This window comes from Myotis nattereri (assembly GCF_964212035.1).
Source record: "Myotis nattereri genome assembly, chromosome: 14".
Lineage (NCBI taxonomy): Eukaryota > Metazoa > Chordata > Mammalia > Chiroptera > Vespertilionidae > Myotis > Myotis nattereri.
In genome coordinates, this window is record NC_138089.1 from 56,391,792 (window position 1) to 56,410,250 (window position 18,459).

At 47.4% G+C, this 18,459-nt stretch overlaps 1 protein-coding gene across 3 annotated transcripts; it reads left to right on the forward strand.

The window, feature by feature from the left end:
• Window positions 1-330: 330 nt before the first annotated feature.
• Window positions 331-18,056, forward strand: KRBOX1 (KRAB box domain containing 1). Of its 3 annotated transcripts, none has more exons than XM_081106527.1 (5): window positions 331-506; window positions 13,473-13,554; window positions 16,339-16,465; window positions 17,016-17,120; window positions 17,799-18,056. In XM_081106527.1, exons 2-5 carry the CDS (start codon window positions 13,522-13,524, stop codon window positions 17,909-17,911), a joined length of 378 nt encoding a protein of 125 aa, XP_080962653.1. In that variant the 5' UTR covers window positions 331-506; window positions 13,473-13,521; the 3' UTR covers window positions 17,912-18,056. The 3 variants fall into 3 exon arrangements, with proteins under 3 accessions (XP_080962653.1, XP_080962652.1, XP_080962654.1); XM_081106526.1 differs by lacking the exon at window positions 331-506 and adding an exon at window positions 11,777-11,871; XM_081106528.1 differs by lacking the exon at window positions 331-506 and adding an exon at window positions 11,863-12,149.
• Window positions 18,057-18,459: the final 403 nt, after the last annotated feature.

Consider the following 18,459-nt stretch of genomic DNA (forward strand, 5'->3'; position numbering starts at 1 on the left):
CCTTCCCGCTGCCGCCAACAGATCCAGACTTCCGGGAGGCCAGAGGGACCGGCAGGGACTCCTGGCTCTTCCGCCGGCGGAGGCCTCCCAACTCCTCCGAGTGGACCGGGGCCAGCGATCTCGACGGAGCAGGGCGACCCCGAGACGGGTCTCCGCCTCCCTCCCACTCTCAGCCGCAGCGCCACAGATCGCAGGGGCGGGGTGACCGCGGCGGGCGGGACGACCTGAAAGGACCAACGACACGCAGCGGCGGCCTCCGGGCGTGCTAGAGCGGCTGCGGCGGGGGGAGGGGCCACGGTCGGAAAAGCGGTGACGCACTTCCGGCCATGGAGCCTGCGCTCTGGTTTAGGGGCCCTTTGTGGAGCGTTTGCGCCAAGGCGCTGTGTGCCTGCCAGTTCGTCTGCAAAGCGGTCAGTAAGGCAGTGGGGCTGGTGATGTCAAAATTTCTGTTCGGGTCCGAGTTCGTTGTCTTGCAAACTTGAAGAATGAGTTCCCGGACAAAGACGGTAAGCGGTCATAGAGACATAGACAGACTCCCTGCCATGGGGAGCAGCAGGGAGCGGGCCCAACCGCGTGGCCAGTTAAGTTTCCTAGTCTAGGGGTAGACATATGCTCTGCTGGCTTCTGCTTGAGTCGTTCAAAGAATTCTGCCGTAGAACCTTTTAAAGCTCACGTCTCCCCGCACCCTTTTTTCCCGCCCGGTTGGGTTGCCCGTTTTGTCGGGACCGGGCGTGGTCAGCAAGCAGTGTTCCACCCTCCACACCCGCCTGGGATCCCGTCCCTGCCTGCCTAGCCCTCTTCTATCTCTTCTCTGGGTTTGGAGAAGGACTAGCGGGGCGGGGGGAGGGGGCCTCCTTTCCTCCCATCACCGCTGATCCTAACTTGCACGTTGAGTGAAGCCATCACTTGGCCCGGATTCGCGGGGGTTCTCAGAAGCCCCCCCCGAGAGCATTGTTTCGGTGTCCTTCCGCCTTTATCCATATATGGCCCAGGATGTTGAGCAACTGGGCACCGACCAGAAGGTTCCATTTATCTGTTGTGGTTACTAAATTGGGGTTCTCTGTGCGGTCTCTAGTCCGTTTGCACCGCCAACCTCCCAGTCTTTTTGCCCTTTGTTCCTCTTCTAGACGACACTGACTGCTCCCCCCAATGCCTGCCACTTCCTGCCCACAGCCTCACCCCAGAATGCAACAGCAGTCCCGTTGGATTGGAGGTGCAGGGGAGAAATTATTTCACTCTGCCTTTAGATTGGGTAATAGTTTCACTTAAGTTAGGGATGGGCTTACTTATGGTTCCTTTGCCTTCCTGGCATTCAAGATTTCTTCTTTTTTCCAAGAATTGAAGGGAAGTCCTTTATGGCAGCTGGGCTCTTGACAACCCGGCCCACGCATATATCGGTGTTAACCTAAAAATAAAAAGCCGAAGTGCCAGGCAGCCGGTGTTTACTTAAGATCAAAGAATAGCGCCGAAACCGGTTTGGCTCAGTGGATAGAGCGTCGGCCTGCGGACTGAGAGGTCCCAGGTTCGATTCCGGTCAAGGGCATGTACCTGGGTTGCGGGCACATCCCCGGTGGGAGATGTGCAGGAGGCAGCTGATCGATGTTTCTCTCTCATTGATGTTTCTAACTCTCTCTATCTCTCTCCCTTCCTCTCTGTGAAAAATCAATAAAATATATTAAAAAAAAAAAAAAAGACGGAATGCAGGATAAGCTCTCCACGAAGATTTAAAAAAAAAAAAAGATCAAAGAATAGCTATTCAGGAAGCACTGATTCAGGCAGAAACCCAAAGAGTGTTCTGATTATGGGGTGAAGGGAAGGGGAATAATTATGTGCATAGAAGAGACTGAATATACATATGGATAATGACCAGACCATATAGAAAAATAGAACTCTGACCTGCAACCTCAAGCAATCAGCCCAGGAAGGTAATGCATTATCTGCACTAACCAGTCCAAGTCAGACTGCTATCTGTGTCAACGAGTCCGGGAAGCCACAATAACCCTCGTATCCCCAAACAGCCAGAGTTTGATTAATATGCTCCCCTGGCCAATTACATACAATGTTTTGCTCCTAGGCAACCCTCATGGCAACAAATCTCTCAGCACACCCGAAGCCTCCTTTTTTCCTACTATAAAGCTTTCCCACTTCTCTGCGTACTTTGAGTTTCTGCCAAATGCAAGTGACTATGGCCAGCTCCCTTGCTGTTATAAACTCTGAATAAATATCGTTTGCTTGTTCCCGTTTGGGTGGTCTTCATTTATTTACACAACTCTGTTTAAGTTTAACTTCCTGACATGCTGTGTGATGCTCGGTAAGCCATTTCCTCTCTTTGGACCTTTTTTCTTCAACTGAACATTTGAAGAAATGTTCAACATTTATTTTATTCAACAAATACTCCTTGGCATTTTAAGATTCTGGGCCCTAAGAGGGGCTGGACACTGGGTGTAGGTTAGAGGCACAAAGATGAACATATCCAGAAGTAATCTGTTCTCTAGGAATGTAAAACAGTAAAGGAAGGCAGATCTAAGGCACATAGTCAAGTGAAGTATATAGTAGCTTATGTCAGCATCCACCCTACAAGGGTGCAGAGAAATGGAGACGTGTGGTCCCTGGGGAGAGGGCCTGGAAAGGGTTCCCAGAGGAAGCCTGCGGTGCCCCTGGCAGTGGATGTTTCAGGGAGATCTTTGGAGGGAAGAAAGAAGGACCACAGAGATAAGGTGCCCTCCATCTTCCTGGAGAAGCCAGAGTGGCACGAATCTTGCAGCCTTCACCTCTCCCTTGCAGAGCCCTGGCCCGTGCAGAGCGTGGGCTGCTGGGGGTGGGGCTAGCATGGCTGGCGGGACCGCTATGTCAGGCCCTCCCCTGTCTGGAGCATCCCTTCCCCACAACGGGCAGCCCCCGGGTGGGCCCAGGGCACAGTCACTTCCCCGTGGGCGGCCCAGGTCATGGCCAGGCCACTTGAGCTGCTGCTGGGACAGCTGGCACTGGCCTGGCCCTGGATGCACCTGGTGAGTGTGGCACTGGCACCACAGAGCTGACTCAGTTGTGCCCTGACTCTAGGCCCAGATAAAGGGCGGAAAGGGGGTAGTGAGGCCCCCGGGAAATTGGGGTACATCCCAGAATGGAGGACCTGGAGGAAGAGGCTGGGAGCAGAGTGGCTTTGACACCATCAGGAGAAGCACACTGCGTATGGCTAGCCGCACACACACGAGCCGGGTGCTGGGGCAGAGGTGTTCACAGCGCTGTGCGCAGTGACAGGTGCCCAGAATGTCCATGACACCTGTTGTACAGAACTGGTTATATTTAAGCCAGGTCTTGAGATGAACATGAGTTTGCAGGCTTAGGAGGGAGGGCCTGGATCTGCAGGCAGGGGGAGCTGCAGATGCCAGGGCTCAGATCTGGGCAAAGAAAGGTTGTGAGTTCATAACAGGATGGTGACAAGATAAAAGATAATTAAGGGTGGTGGCTTGGGATGACCCTTGGCAGGTAAATTGGGCCCCTGCATCATGAATGGGGTTGTTTGCGGTGCCGTGGATTGGGACTTCTTTAGGTAGGTGTAGGTGAGCCAGCCTTTGAGCCTGGGAGTGCAGAGTAAGTCGCTGTGGGGACTTTATTGGGCAAGAATTGGCAGGAAATGGACCAGACTGGTGCCCCCATAGAATGGAGATTTCCATCCCAATTGAGGCAATGGTTGGGAATTAGAAGTCTTTGTTTCTTAAGAGGGTGAGAGAGAAAGGAAAGAAAAGGTGCAGGAGTTCTGGCTCCCAGACATCCTGGGAAAAGGGGACATTGAGACTGGGGCCTGGGGAAGAAAAAGCAGGGTGGGGTGTGTGAGAGAGTATGTGGGGTGGGGGAGAGCAGAGAGTCAAGTCAGAGTTTGAGTCTGTCCTGTTGAGTACAGTTTCCAGAGCAACTTGGGTGTTCTGGGAGCCCTTAGCTGCCTCTGGCTGGTGGCAGTGACATGGAGGGAGAGGAGAGAAAGGATCCTGCATAGGGCAGGGGTGGGGGTGGGGGGTGGAGACAAGGCCGTGTGGCATAGCAGGTAAGAGCCAGAGAGGCGGGCGGGCGGGTGGTGTGTCTCAGTCCGTGTCCTCGGGGGAAGGTGATCTCTGACCCTCAGTCTCCTTTTCCATAAAATGGATCTAACACCCTCATAGGTCATGAGACCTACACGGAGTGATGTGTGTGAAGTGTTTGGCGCAGGCTCACTGAATGGTGGTGGTTTTGTTCTCACCATTGGTGACCTCTGAAGGAGGACTCATGGGAAAGGATCACACCTAGAGCACAGACCGTGGTTTCTGGCATAAGGGATGGGAAGAGGAAACCCGCACAGAATCATGAAGAAGATGAGAGGAGGTTTGCGGAAGTAAAGATGAAGAGAGACTACTGGCGGCCGATCGCTTTCATCTTTGTAAGCGGGGGGCAAGATCTGCTGACAGTTCCTTCAGACATTCAGAATCCAGAAACTCAACCAGCATCCCCTCCAGTGCCTCTTCGTGCCTGGTGTCCCCCTTACCCCAAGCCTCGGTCCTGGGATAGGGCATTTAAACACGTGTTGTTTCAGGGCTCAGTGACCTTCGAAGACGTGGCTGTCTACTTCTCTGAGAACGAATGGACTTGCCTGACCTGCCCTCAGAGGGCCCTGTACAGCGATGTGATGCTGGAGAATTATGGGGCCGTGGCTTCCCTGGGTAAGGGTCTTTCTCCGAGGACTCCGGCTCTGTCCTTCAGAGTTTCCTGGTTCCTTCTTCCTCAGAGACTCAGGCATCTTCCAGAGCCCTCGGCCGAGCAGCACCTTCAGGCTCATGGATTCTTAATGACCCAACCTCAGTGGTTCCTGGGCAGTAGGAAGTCCTGTTATCATTTCGGGCCTCACATAGGACCTCCTTGCCCCAGGGTCAGAGCTGCCCGCCTCCCAACCCCTGTGCTGTGGGTACAGTGGGAAGGGAGCAGATTCCTGCTGCCCCACAAAGCCCTCATTCCCCTAAATTTGGGAGACGCAGCCTAATACCACATGGCCATGCAGCTGTCTGAACCTGAGAGCGCTAAGAGGGAGAACCAGAAAGCTCCATTCCTCCGCGAGGAAAGCGCCTGTTGGCTCGCTCAAGCTGTGAGGAGCATCTCCTGCTCTCCTTGCTGACCTTTGGAAGCTGCTGGCCCCTCTTCCCTGGGTCTCTTCACCTTTCCCTGGATGTCCTTTTCTTGTTCTCCCTGGTAATTTCCCTTCTTTCCCCTCCTTCCCCTGGAGACACAGGCCTGAGGGAGGAGCCTGGGATTGCTCTGTGTGGCCCCACTCACCTGTCTGTCCCATTTCCTTCCCCTCAAGCAGCGTTTCTATTTCCCAAACCGGCTCTGATTTCCCAGCTGGAGCGAGGGGAAGCCCCCTGGTGCTCGGCTCCTCAGGGAGCTCTGGATGGAGAGGGCTGGAAGGGCGTGTCCTCAGGTGAGTGGAGACACACGTGTCAGTCACCTGACCGGTCCCCTTGTCTCGATCTTTACCTTGTAATAGTTGTGTGTTCTCTTAACCTCGTGTTGTGAACAGCAGGGGGATTCCTTTTTGTTCTCTGCGTCCCCATCTTGTTTTATTCATCCTGGCTCCTCTGGATGCCATCTTCATTCACATGTTTTTTCTCTTCCCCATCTTTGATGTTCTTACGTGGCCGCCACTTACTTTTACTCCCTGACTTTCCTGTTTACTCTCTGATCGAGGTGGCCTTTCCACCCTCCTGGCCTGCTTGTAATCTCCAGCAGGAGATTCTGGCTGCCCTTTGGGGCATCACGGCCATCTTTATCACGGTAAATCAAGGCATTTCAATAACCCTGAACCAACCAGTTTCTATTCCTCAGGGATTTCTGGTGGGGAAAGCCGTGGCATTCCTTTAGGCCCAACACAGGGCTTTCCTGCTCCTAACTTCTCAGTGAGAACTCTGTCCCCTTATTGCCTCATTGGCTCCATTCTATCTTCTCCCCACAGGGGCATTTTTGTGGGCACAGTGGGACACAAACTCTACCCTCAATTTTCCGTTCTCACAGTTCCTTGCTGCATCTATCAGTCTTTCCATGCTTAGAAACTCCTGATTACAAGTAACAACCCAGTTCAAATTGGCTTAAACAGTAAAGAGGAATTATTTCATGTAACTGGGAAGTCCATAGATAGAGTAGGCTGCAAGTAATTTGATCAGAATTTCAAGCTCTGCTCGTTTCCATCTCCTTGTATGTTGGCCTTGTCTACAGTCTGGCTCCTCTCATGATTGTAAAGGTGATTGGTAGTTGTGACTCATACCTGATAGGGAAGTGAAGCAGGCCTTCTGCAGACTTGAGCCATTGCTAATCGGAGTCTTGAGTATTGTTCCAATGAGCCAGCTTAAGTCTTATGCCAGCTCTAAATCAATGACTGTGTCCAGGGAAGTACTGTGCACCAATGGACTTGGCTTGGTCCCTGAATTGAGCTCTCATGTAGTTAGTCAGGTGGGACACCCTGCTTAGCTTAGACCAGAGAGAGGCCTACACTAGGAGCTGGAGCTGGGATCACTTCCACCCAGAGGGCCTGGCTACTCCATAATGGGGGAGAGAGAGAATGGATGTAGGGAGATAACTACAGGGTCCTCTATATTCTCAGGATCTCGATGCTTACTCCCGCTGCCACCCAAGGGAATTTAGGCAGAAAGCCAACAGCTAAGTTATTCCTTAAGCCATACCCTAGTTCCCTGAACTGCAGCAGATCTCCCTGGAGCTCATGCTCCTACTCAAAGTCCACTTTTGTCTCAGAGAAGAGAAGAGACTACGCAGGGAACACACAGTCCCTGGCTTTAGCATTAAAAGGTTGTCATTTGGAAGGTTAGAGGTGATTTGTTTCTTTGGAGGCTTCAGGTGGGCATTCCAAAGGGACAGATCTTAGCTAAGCCCAAAGAATTGTGTATTAGAGTGGACTTTTGTGTAGAGGTGTCTATCTTTAGAGTAAAAAGTGACTCTGGAAATAGCTGAGTGAGGCTGAGGGGCCAGTTCTTATGGATGCTATAGAACAGTGGTTCTCAACCTGTGGGTCGTGACCCCTTTGGGGGTCGAACAACCCTTTCACAGGGGTCACCTAAATACATCCTGCATATCAGATATTTACATTACGATTCATAACTAGCAAAATTACAGTTATGAAGTAGCAACAAAAATAATTTTATGGTTGGAGGTCACAACAACATGGGGAACTGTATTAAATGGTTGCAGCATTAGGAAGGTTGAGAACCACTGCTATAGAGAGACCCATTGTTGATTCTTTGTGGAAGAGATGGCAATAGAAAGATGGATAGGAAGGAAGGAAACTCAGAGATCATGGCTTCCTGACAGAGCCTCTGGTATCGCTCCTTGCAAGTCCATCCTATCCAGATTTTTTCTTAAGTGAAAGACAGAAAAAACCATAGCCTTTCCTATTTCTTCTTGACATTTTAAAGTGAGTGATATGTTTTCATATTTTGGGGAACTGATGGAATAACAATTTCCTGTACCTCTATTTTCTATCCTTTACACACACACACACACACACACACACATATATATATATATATAATTTTAGAGAGAGAAGGGGGAGAGAGAGAGAGAGAGAGAAAGAAAGAAACATCAATTTGTTGTTCCACTTATTTATGCATTCATTGGTTGATTCTTGAATTTGCCCTGACTGGGGATTGAACCAGCAACTTTGGCATATAGAATGATGCTCTAACCAACTGGCTATCCAGCCAGGGCTTATTATTTATATTCTTACGCCCCTTAAATTTCAAGTCATATGTGTTGCCAGTCTTTCCATCCACCTTCATTCTCTTCTTACACGTTTCATCTCTGCTTCTTTCCTAATGGGCTCCACTTCTCCCACGGAGCCAGCCTTCTATATATATATATCTTAGCAGGCTATCCATTACTTTTCCTTTTTTTGTTATATACTACCCTTCCCTGCACCAGAAGGCTCAGCTGGGGCATAGTGTTTCCCTAACGCAGTGGGGCCTGGCACAGAGTCAGAAGGCTCACACCATACACGGTGTTTCCTTATACCCGGGGCCCTGCATCAGGAGGCTCACACTTACACAGTGCTCCCTCCTGCCATGGTGTCCCTTCCTGCTTGGATCTCCCATCTTGAGCAAGAGGAAGAGCCATTGAACCTGAACCCACTTACTGGTGAGAAGGAAATGAGCACTTTTCTCCTAGTCACATATTTTCCTCTGTATTTCCCATTGTAAAATGTTAAAAGTCCATTTTGCCATTTATGTTCTAAATAAAAGTTCCTCTAAAAATCTCCAAATCAATCAAGAGAAAACAAACTCCAAGCTTCCAACTTCAATTGAACAGGCACAATTAATTAAATTGGGTGCATTTTGGGTCATTAACTCAAACTGAATAGATGGCCTATAGTCAACCAACATTTTAAAAGTAAACACTTACATTTTACTCATTGTGTTAGTTGCCAAGGATTAAAAAACAAGTAATATTTGGTGCCTATTCCAGAAGGGCTCACAATCTAATAATAGGACATTATATGGAAATGTATAATTATAGCAAAATATGATACTGTGAAAGAGGTGTGAATAACACCCTATGAGAAAAAAGAGGAGGCAGTTTTTTCCCAGCTCTGCCTCAAGTAGTTTGGGGAAGTACTTTTCATGGCAGCCCTGGTGATTGGATTGAATGAGAAGACTACACTTCCTTTTTATGTTAACAAGTATGAGGGAGATTCTTCTTGCTGCTCCCCTCTATGTGATGAGCTCAGGTTCCGCAGGTATACCACAATGATTCTTGATTTCTGACCAGGTCTTTTGCCCAGAATACTGGCTTGTTCTTCTTATGTTATAAACTAGACCACCTGTAAGTAATTCTGACTTGTCCCCCTTAGATTCAATTGGACTATTTCCCAAGAGCACCACTGCCCCCATGCTTGGGTCTGGTGCTGAGATTCACAGCCCTTAGGAACTCTGTCTAGTTGTTGCCTTTTGCTTTTGGTGGCTTTCTGTGTGTTCTGCTTTGTCATTTCAGCTAGGTCAGGCCTCTGGCACTTGGAGAGAAATGGATATATTGGTGACTGTAGTCACTCTGTCATGGGTAATCATGACATTTGCAGCTCTGATTTCTTCTTCCAGAGGGTGTGTTGAAGAGTGATGAGAAAGAAGATTTTATTCTGAAGGAGGAAATTTTTGAGGAGCCGCAGGACCACATGGTACCATCAAGAGGACCCCCGTGGTGTGGGTCCGGGAGATTCTGGTTTGGAAAAACCCATGAAGAGGAGAAATGCAGGTTAGGAAGATGGTGTAACTACCCCAATGGGAGAAGTGTGGAGAACACTACAAATGATATTATGGAAGTGATTGCCAAAGGTGAAATGATCTCAGTAGAAGAGAGTTCAGAAAATACTGATGTTAACACCCACCTGGCTATACACCAGAAAATTCTAAGTGAGCAGGTATTCTGTGTCTGTGAAGAATGTGGCAAGTGTTTTGATCAAACTGAAGACTTGTATCAACATCAGAGAATTCATGATGGAGAGGTCTATGAATGTAAGGAATGTGGGAAGACTTTCAGTTTTAGATCACATTGCATTGCACATCAGATAAGTCATACAGGTGTAAAACCCTATGTATGTCAAGAATGTGCTAAAACCTTCATTTGGAAGTCAAAACTGATTCGGCATCAGTTAATACACACAGGAGAGAAACCCTTTGAATGTAAGGAATGTGGGAAGGGTTTTAATCAGAATGCAAACCTTCTACAGCATCGGCGAATCCACACCAGGGAGAAACCATATACATGTAAGGAGTGTGGGAAAAGCTTTATTCGGAACCCAGCCCTTCTTCAACATCAGCGAATCCACACTGGGGAGAAGCCTTATGAATGTAAGGACTGTGGGAAAGGCTTCACGTGGAACTCAGATCGTGTTCAGCACCAGAAGATCCACACTGGAGAGAAGCCTCATGAATGTACTGATTGTGGGAAAAGCTTCATTTGCAAGGGAAACCTTATCCGACATCAGAGAATCCATACTGGGGAAAGACCCTATAAATGTAATGACTGTGGGAAGGCCTTCAGTCAGAAATGTGTTTTGATTAAGCACCAGAGGTGCCATGCTAGAGAAAAAAACCTATAACTGTCAGATCTCCCACCTTCTGGAACATTAGAGAATACATAGTGGTGATACTTGTTTATGATATTCATGATACAGGAACCCTGGAGACAAAATGAGATGACCATCCACATTTGCTTCGGCTCTAATCTGTTTCTCCTCCTGAACAGATACCCTAGCAAGATTGGTCCCCCTGTTCAACCATGTTCATATTAGGCAACATTTAGTTGAGCACTTACTCTGTGCTAACCACCATACATACATCCTCTAATTTTTCTCAATCTGATTAAGGTAGATATTCATCCCCATTTTATAAGTGAGAAATCTGAGGTTGAAAGGTTATAAAACTCATTTAAGGTTGCTTAGCCTGTGAGGGCAAGAAGAGAGCAGTCAAGAAAACTGGAGAGAAATGAAGCTGTATCACTAATGACAGTATTAAAATCGTATTATTTTATGTTAAGGACAGTGATTTTTTCCCCCCCTGAAACTACATTGTTCTAAGATGAGTATTACTTATGCAAACCACTCTGGTATAGCTTCTTTTGATTTTGCCTTAGCATACCTACCCCACCAACAATGTATCTTATGATGCAGTTTCTCGCCAGTAAAATGAGGTCCTAACTCTTGCTCTTCCATATTTAAGTCTTTGGGGAGTGATCAGAGGAGATCCTATAAAGGTCCCAGGTTATGCATACCACCCAGAACTTGAGATAAAATAACCTTGAAAAGATGTGATCTAAGTTCCACACAGGGACCTTGTGGATCCCGGGGAAGTGTCGGTCTCCATAGGATATGGCCGAGGTCAGGATGCTTCCCCTGGGCCCAGCCTTCTTGGTAGACTGGTGGTTTTGTGGGAAACAATGGTTGAGCATGAATGTGAGGTAAAAAGAGCTGTAACTCTGAGCTCCATGTGGGGCATCACAGTAGCCTGGTAGGAACTAAACAAATGACATCAACAGTGGCGGACAAGTGAAGTTCGCGGACCGGTCAGGACAGTCTAGGAGAGGTGCGCAGGGCAGCGTGGTGGGCTTCTGGCTGGGGACTGGGCTCGCTGCTCCCTGCTCCCGACCTCCCCTCGTTCGTGGTGGCTCTCTACGGAGGACCAAAAAGCACTGCCTTTTTGACATCCTGGGGGGTGGTTCTTCTGGATATAGAATAAGATCACCACTCCGTTCCTCGACTTCCATTTATTCAGCAAACATTTCGGAGACTCCTCTGTGCTGCGGCCTCCACCCCGTCCAGGGTCGCCCCGCAGCCCCGTTCAGATCCCCCTCCAGGCTCCAGATCGCTCTTCCAGGCCCTGAAGGGAAGGGCCCACCCGCGGGAGGAAAACACGTCCAGCAGGGGCTGGGCCAGTCTGTTTCCAGAAGTGGCTTCCGCCTCCAAGGGGCGGGACTACTGAGGCGGGCTCCGCAGCTACGAACCAAAGCTCGGCTTCCGGCTCCCGCTCAGACTCCGCCTCCTTCCGGAGGAGGTGGGTGGTGCGCACGCAGGACCCGGGCTCGGGCCGGAGGCTGGGAAGAAGACGGGATTTATCTCGCCCGTCCTCCCGTCTCCTAGGCTCGTCTCGCGGGAACTAGGAGGAACCACCGAGATGCGGGGTCCTCCAGTTACTAGAGAGACTCTCAGGGACGGTTTGGTCGGCGGGTCAATGTGAGGAAGTACTTCCGGGGCGCAGCCATTGTTCGCGCAGAGAGTTTGGTTTGCGAGCACCCGCGGGCCGTGTGCAAAACCTCTGATCGTTGGGAGGCTGCGTAGGCCGCTCAGAGCCCAGGGTGAGCGGGTCTGACCAGGCCCGAGCAGGAAGGGGAGGCCCTGCGGGGAGACGAGAGCGGCGGCTGCTGCCACCGGGTCCTCACCCCACCCCCGGGTCCTCACCCCACCCCCGGGTCCTCACCCCACCCCCGGGTCCTCACCCCACCCCCGGGTCCATCCTGTCGAGAGGGGGCGCCAGCCTTCGGCTCCGACCGCTTGGTTTCTCGTCCCCAGCACAGCCAGCGGCCTGTTTATTCTTTTTGGGAACTGATAGAATTTGAGGGGCGTTGACACCGAGGTTCGTAAAAAGTCTTGATTGAGCTCCTAGGACACGCTATCCACAGAGACTAGGCCCCTCGGCCGTTTCAGGCCCTCTCGTCCCGGCTGCGGGGACCCGGCCGCACCCCCAGCCCGTGTCCACCTTAACGGCTCTCTCCCGCTCCAGGTGGTCCCAGGAGGCCGGTCTGTGATCACTTTTATCTACTCACCTGGCCTGGTGTCAACCCCATCAGGAAGCTTATTAGTGTCCCTAGAGCAGGCAAAGTCTTGGCAGTGCTGAAATGGTCCCTCCCCCTCCTTCTCCCCCCCTTCCCCCTCGGTAATGGAGGCTACTTAGTTCACAAATTGGAGAATGTGGAGTCCTGGATTTGGATTGGCTCATTTGAATGTTTAATCCTAACCCTCCCCCCCCCCCCAAAAAAAAACACCCAAAAATCTCATGACGAGTCATATCCATCAAAAGCACCTAATGTCCAGTGTGTCCAGTGTTTGGCATGGAATTACCTAGGTACAGTATTGGAGATAGGGAAAGATTTCTGGACCACGAAATAACATCCACTTAACGTTTCCTCATTGTCTTAACCTAACTGTTGAGGTTGGGGATCAATGGGATTAAGCCGTGGGGCCTGTTAGTGCCGTGTGTTGGGTTGTGATTCGCTCCCCGTTGGGTTTTTGTTTGTGCTTCAGCTCCCTAGCTGTGCTTTCCCCGTAGGAAGAAGTGGAAGGGAATGTTCTGTAGCAGCGGTTCTCAACCTTCCCCATGCCGCGACCCTGTAATACAGTTCCTCATGTTGTGACCCCCAACCATAAAATTATTTTCGTTGCTACTTCATAACTGTAATTTTGCTACTGTTATGAATCGTAATGGAAATATCTGATATGCTATATGTGTTTTCCGATGGTTGCGACCCACAGGTTGAGAACCTCTAGAGGGTGGCCAATGCTGCCATTCTACTTTTAGGTCAACAATATGGATCAGACCTTTTTGCTTAAATTATTTTGTTTAATATGTCAATATTATTAAGTATCCACTGCAAGGGACATTTATTACAAAGATATGAAGACAATATCATCGTTTAAGAGAATTGGAGGACACAGCTACTACAAGGGGTACCCATTTACTCAATCTGAATCACTGCTTTGGTTACCCTTGGACTTAAACCCTTCATAAGTTTAGCAGCATGTCTGCTGTCTGGCCACTGTGAGATGTGTATTGTCACTAACACAAGGCAACAACTGATGAGTAACAGTTGATATAGTCTCAAAATAGGGTGGATCAGATGGGTGCAGGAGTTATGGTCAGCAGAGTTAATGTTACTAATGCTTGTTTCTTTACCTTCAGCTCCTGAGTCTTAACCGTTCCTCAAGACCCGAATAAAAGAGGTCAGATAATGGCAGCAATGTCCTTAACAGCTGGGCCCCAGGTGAGCTGAGTTCCCTCTGTTTCTACATGAATACATATATGTATATACACATATATTTATATATGCATGTATGCTTATATATATATATATATGCACATAGACATTCATATAACTTGTATATACATAAGTATACATGCATGCATATACACATGTAACATTTATATATATAAAATATGTAAATTTCTCAGTGAGGTATTACTTATCTACAATATAAATCTAAACTGTATAGCTCACTTTTTAAAAATACACACACCTGCCCTGGCCAGTGTGACTCGGTTGACTGTCGTCCCATGCACCAAAATATCGCCAGTTTGATTCCCTGTCAGGGTGGGTTGCAGGCTCCATCCCTAGTAGGGAGTGTGCAGGAGGCAGCCAGTTGATATTTCTTTCTCTTTCTCCCCCTTTCCCTTCCTCCCTCTCTAAAATCAGTTAAAAGAAAACATATTTAAAAATATATATACACACTTGTATGACCATCACTCATATTAAGACATAGAACACTATCACTACCACAAAAAGCTCTATCATTTGCCATCCCAAGCAGTCCACCCCAAAGTTGACTGTTATTCTGACCTCTGTCACCGTAGTTTAATTTTATTTGTTCCTGAACTTCATGCAAATGGAATCATTCAACATGTATTCTTTTGTATCTGCCTTATTCTGTTCACCAATGTGTTTATGAACTTTACACATAACAGTCCTTTTTAATTGCTGAATAGTTTTCCATTATATGATTATATTACATTTTATTTATTCATTCTTCTTCTGTGGCTGGATATTTTTATTGTTTTCAGAATGCAGTGAATAGGAATGCAGTGAAAATTCTTGTATATGCCCTTTGGTGGACACGGCGCTCATTTCTCTTGGGTGCGTCTTTAGAAGTCAAATTGCTAGGTCATAGGGTATACATTTGATTAGTTTTAGTAGATGCTGCCCAACAATTTTCTGAAATGGTTGTTCCAATTTATATTTTTACCAGCAGTACATGAGAGTTCCAGTTGTTTCACATTCTTAGCAACACTTGTCATTCATTATTGCTAACTCGTTTTTAGATTTCCTTTTCTGCACAACCAGTGATATGGAGCACTATTTCATATGTTTATTTGCTACTTGGATCTCCTCTTATGTGAAGTCCCTGTTCAGTTATTTTCCCCATTTTTTAATACATCGTATGTCATTTTTTTTCTCCTAGTTGTAGTTCTGTATTATGGACATGAGTTCTTTGTCAGCTATATGTGTTATGAAATATCTTCTCTCAGCCTTTGGCTGGTTTTTTCACTCCCTTAGTGGTGTCCTTTGATAAGCAGATTTTTCTCTAGCCTGTTCCAAGTAAGCAATGTTTTCCTATTGGATCTCCAGCCTCACTACCTTTGCATGGGGGTGGGGAGTCATTGACAAATCGGAGAGCTCTGTGCCTCGGGTAGTGGACAAGGAGACAAGAATGAGGGAAGAACTGGGATGAAAGCAGAATTGGGAAATGACAGTAAAATGAGCACCCCAAATAATCACCAACTGTTACAAAGTGGGGAGGGGCTGAGAGCTAAGGTGTCAGCCATATTCAGTTCCATATTAGTTCTCTGCCGGAAGCCGTTCCATCCTTGCTGCTTGACACAGTTGCTGCAGGGAAGAAACATCTGCACAGCATATGTTCCAAGGGACCTGGCGTATATGGCATACTGTTCTTAATATGTTTGCTCCCCTTCTTAGTGCTATGTGTTCTAACCAGGGCCACCTCCCCGAGAAAGGTTGTTTCCCCAGGTGGGAATGTTTCCCTGGAGTTAGGGATTAATGGGACTAGGAAAGGGAATAAATCAGTAAAACCCCCTAGTGTTACAGAAATACCGTGTACTACTTATGAGGAACTTAGACTAAGACTGTTAGCAATAAATTTAGGACTTGCTAGGCCCACATCCCCAGGGGTGTACCCACTAGAGAAAGTACCAAAGCCTGCATATACCCCTAAAAACCCGCCTACGCAGGGCAGTCCCAAGGAAGACCACCAGCAAGGCTAAAAGGACATAACCTTTACTTAGGCCATAGAATAGGAAAATCTTCTTCAGTTATTTCCTTATAGCTTAACAGTAGAGCAGTAGAATAGTGACCTTGGAATAGAAATAACAAACTAGCCTTTACAATGAAACACAGAGACTAACCTTTAGAATAGAATATAGAAACATAGACAATAGATAAGATTAAAATCAACAGAGCTAGATAGAGATAAGATTTTTAGCAAAGGTCAGATACGAAAACAAGGAACTGTAAAAGGTCAAAGGAGGACCCAAAACATACCATGATGTAACTATAGAGGCATGCTTATAGAATCAAATAGTATATATATAGCTGTAACAGGACAATGAAGAAGAACCTGACTATGCTGATCATCTGAATGCTGTCTCCGTGTCCTTCATTCTTCGCCGACGCCGTCCACACCTTTGGGAACCCCTGGACCGCTGGGGCTGGACCCCGGCAGTTCTGCTTTTATATATATGTAATTTCACGCTCAGGCTCAAGCCCAGCTCGTATATAGTAGTCTATTTGGAGGTCACTTATATTGGAAGCTCATGTATTTGATTCTAACTGGGGAAGTATGCTGAACTCTGGCTGCCTTTAATTGGCATCCTCTTTCCCCACACCTTCCAAATTTTACACAAAAACTCACCAGGCACATGAGGGACCCAATACCAAATACGTACCATTGTAGGTGCCCTTCCCAGGCCTTTCATTGACAGTGTTGACCGTCACCAAAGTCCCGAGGCCTGGAAGAGCAGTAGCTTGTTGTTTCAGGAGCTGGTGACTTTTGAGGATGTGGCCGTGTACTTCACTGCGGAGGAATGGGCCAGCCTGGGACCTGCTCAGAGGGCCCTGTACAGGGATGTGATGCTAGAGAACTATGCGGCTGTGGCCTTCCTAGGTAAGGCCTCTGCCGTGAGTCTCTGCCTGGGCCCTCAGAAGTTAAAGGGCTCTCTTACACTTAGTAGCTGACCCCAAATGCCAATGTCAAGAATTGCCAGGTACAGACAGCCCCGGTGTCTGATCTCCAGGAAGGCTTTCCTTCTTCTTCCACCATAAAAGCTACCCTCCCTCCCCTCCTTAGAGAGGTACCCTCACCCTAGCATTGAGCCTCCAGATTATCTTGAGAGAACTCAGCCCCCTATTCTCCCTGTGGGACTTGCCCCTAGGAGCCATGTGTCTGTTTTCCCCCAGTGAGAATTTTCCATCCCCTAGCAAAGAAGGTAAGAAATTTTGTTTCCCCTTAAATAGAAATTTGCCTCCCAGGGTATTGCAGGCTTCCTTGGGAGCATGATCCTGAGGCTTCTTCCCAGGACCCCTATTTAGGGTACCTCTAGCTCAGTCCACCCAGGAATTGCTCTCCTCACCTCTGGCTACAACTCAGTTGTAGCCATAGGCTGAGGTTGACCTCTTGACCTCTAATCTTTGTGTTGTGTCTTCTTTCCTTCAAGCATCATCACCCAGTTTCAAACCAGCTCTGATCTCTCAGCTGGAACAAGGGAACGAGCCATGTTTCATCGAGCCACAAGGTCAGAGTTGGAAAGCAAACCTTGCAGGTGAGTTGAGCAAGGGGTGCCCTTGCCAGCGGTGTCTCTTCCTTTGCTTTTATTTCATCAACATGAGAGATGTGTGTTGTGAAAAGCATCATGGAATACATTGGGATCCTTGCTCACACTGACTGGTATGTGATTCATTGCTTCCTATCCGTTTACACCACGCACGTCAAACTCATTTAACAAGGCATGAGGCCTGCCGGCTGCGAGTTTGACATGCTGGCTTTACACTGTAGTAAACACCCTGCTTGAGCGTTCCACACACTGGGATGCTTTTATCCCTGGGGATGTGTGGAGACGTTTTTCTAAATACTTGTCTGCTTGTATGCATACATGCATAACCCATGGGTACAGACAATAGGGTGGTGAAGGATTGGGACGGGTGGGGGCGGGCTGTGGGAGCCAATGGGGGTAAAAGGGACATATGTAATACTTTCAGCAATAAAATTTTTAAAAAAATAATGAATACTTGTCTGGTTATGTGTGATCACCTTTTTCCAGTTTCCCCCAGTTTTACAAAATTGGTAAAACTGTAGTATTATTATCTTGTCCACTAACCAACAGAACAGATAGAAAAATTTATTTTTGCTTTTGATGATGATTAATATATTAAAATTCTATTTTTTATATTGAAATACTTTAAGGTAGCTTACAGATACTTTGATTTTTCCTTCCCTTTAGAATACAGAGCAAAATTAAGAAGATGTATCCTCTTAGCTAAAATGATGTCAGATGCCTTAAAATTAAGACTTCTTCCGAATCATCTCTTCTGGGAAGACAGAAAAAAGGCTTGATTCCTTACGTTTAAATACCACTTTTCAGAGTAAGGAGTTGATTTAAGAGCCATCTTAAATGATGTCAAGTATGCTTTTTTTTCTGCTGACACATGCATTTCCTAGATTTAATGTTTTTCATTCATTAAAATTGTTCATGTTGATATACAAAGCTTGCTTTCATGTCCTTTTTAAAACAGCTTTATTGGGGTATAATTCACAAACTCTGCAGTTCATCCATTTAAGATGTACAGCTCAGTGGTATTTAGTACATTCAGATTCATTTAAGCATTTCTATAGTCTACTTTTAGAACATTTTTGTTATCAAAAAAGAAACCCTGTATCCATTAGCAGTCACTGACCATCGCTCTTTCCCCCCACGTTCATTTTAGGCAGCCACTTACTTACTTTCTGTTTCTACCGATTTGCCTGCGGCGGATATTTGACATTAATAGAATCATGCTCAGCTGGCCATGTTCAGCTGGCTTTCACTTTCAAGTTTCTTTCATTGTGTAACATGCTAGTGCTCCGTTCCTTTTATGTGTGAACTAGAGGCCCAGCACATGAAA

What these genes read in the sequence shown, in the direction of transcription:
- KRBOX1 (XM_081106527.1), top strand. Translation starts at nt 13,522, where the DNA reads ATGGCAGCAATGTCCTTAACAGCTGGGCCCCAG. An exon ending in TGCGGCTGTGGCCTTCCTAG is followed by an intron (nt 16,466 to 17,015) that starts GTAAGGCCTCTG and finishes CTTTCCTTCAAG; the next exon opens with CATCATCACCCAGTTTCAAA. An exon ending in TTGGAAAGCAAACCTTGCAG is followed by an intron (nt 17,121 to 17,798) that starts GTGAGTTGAGCA and finishes CCTTCCCTTTAG; the next exon opens with AATACAGAGCAAAATTAAGA.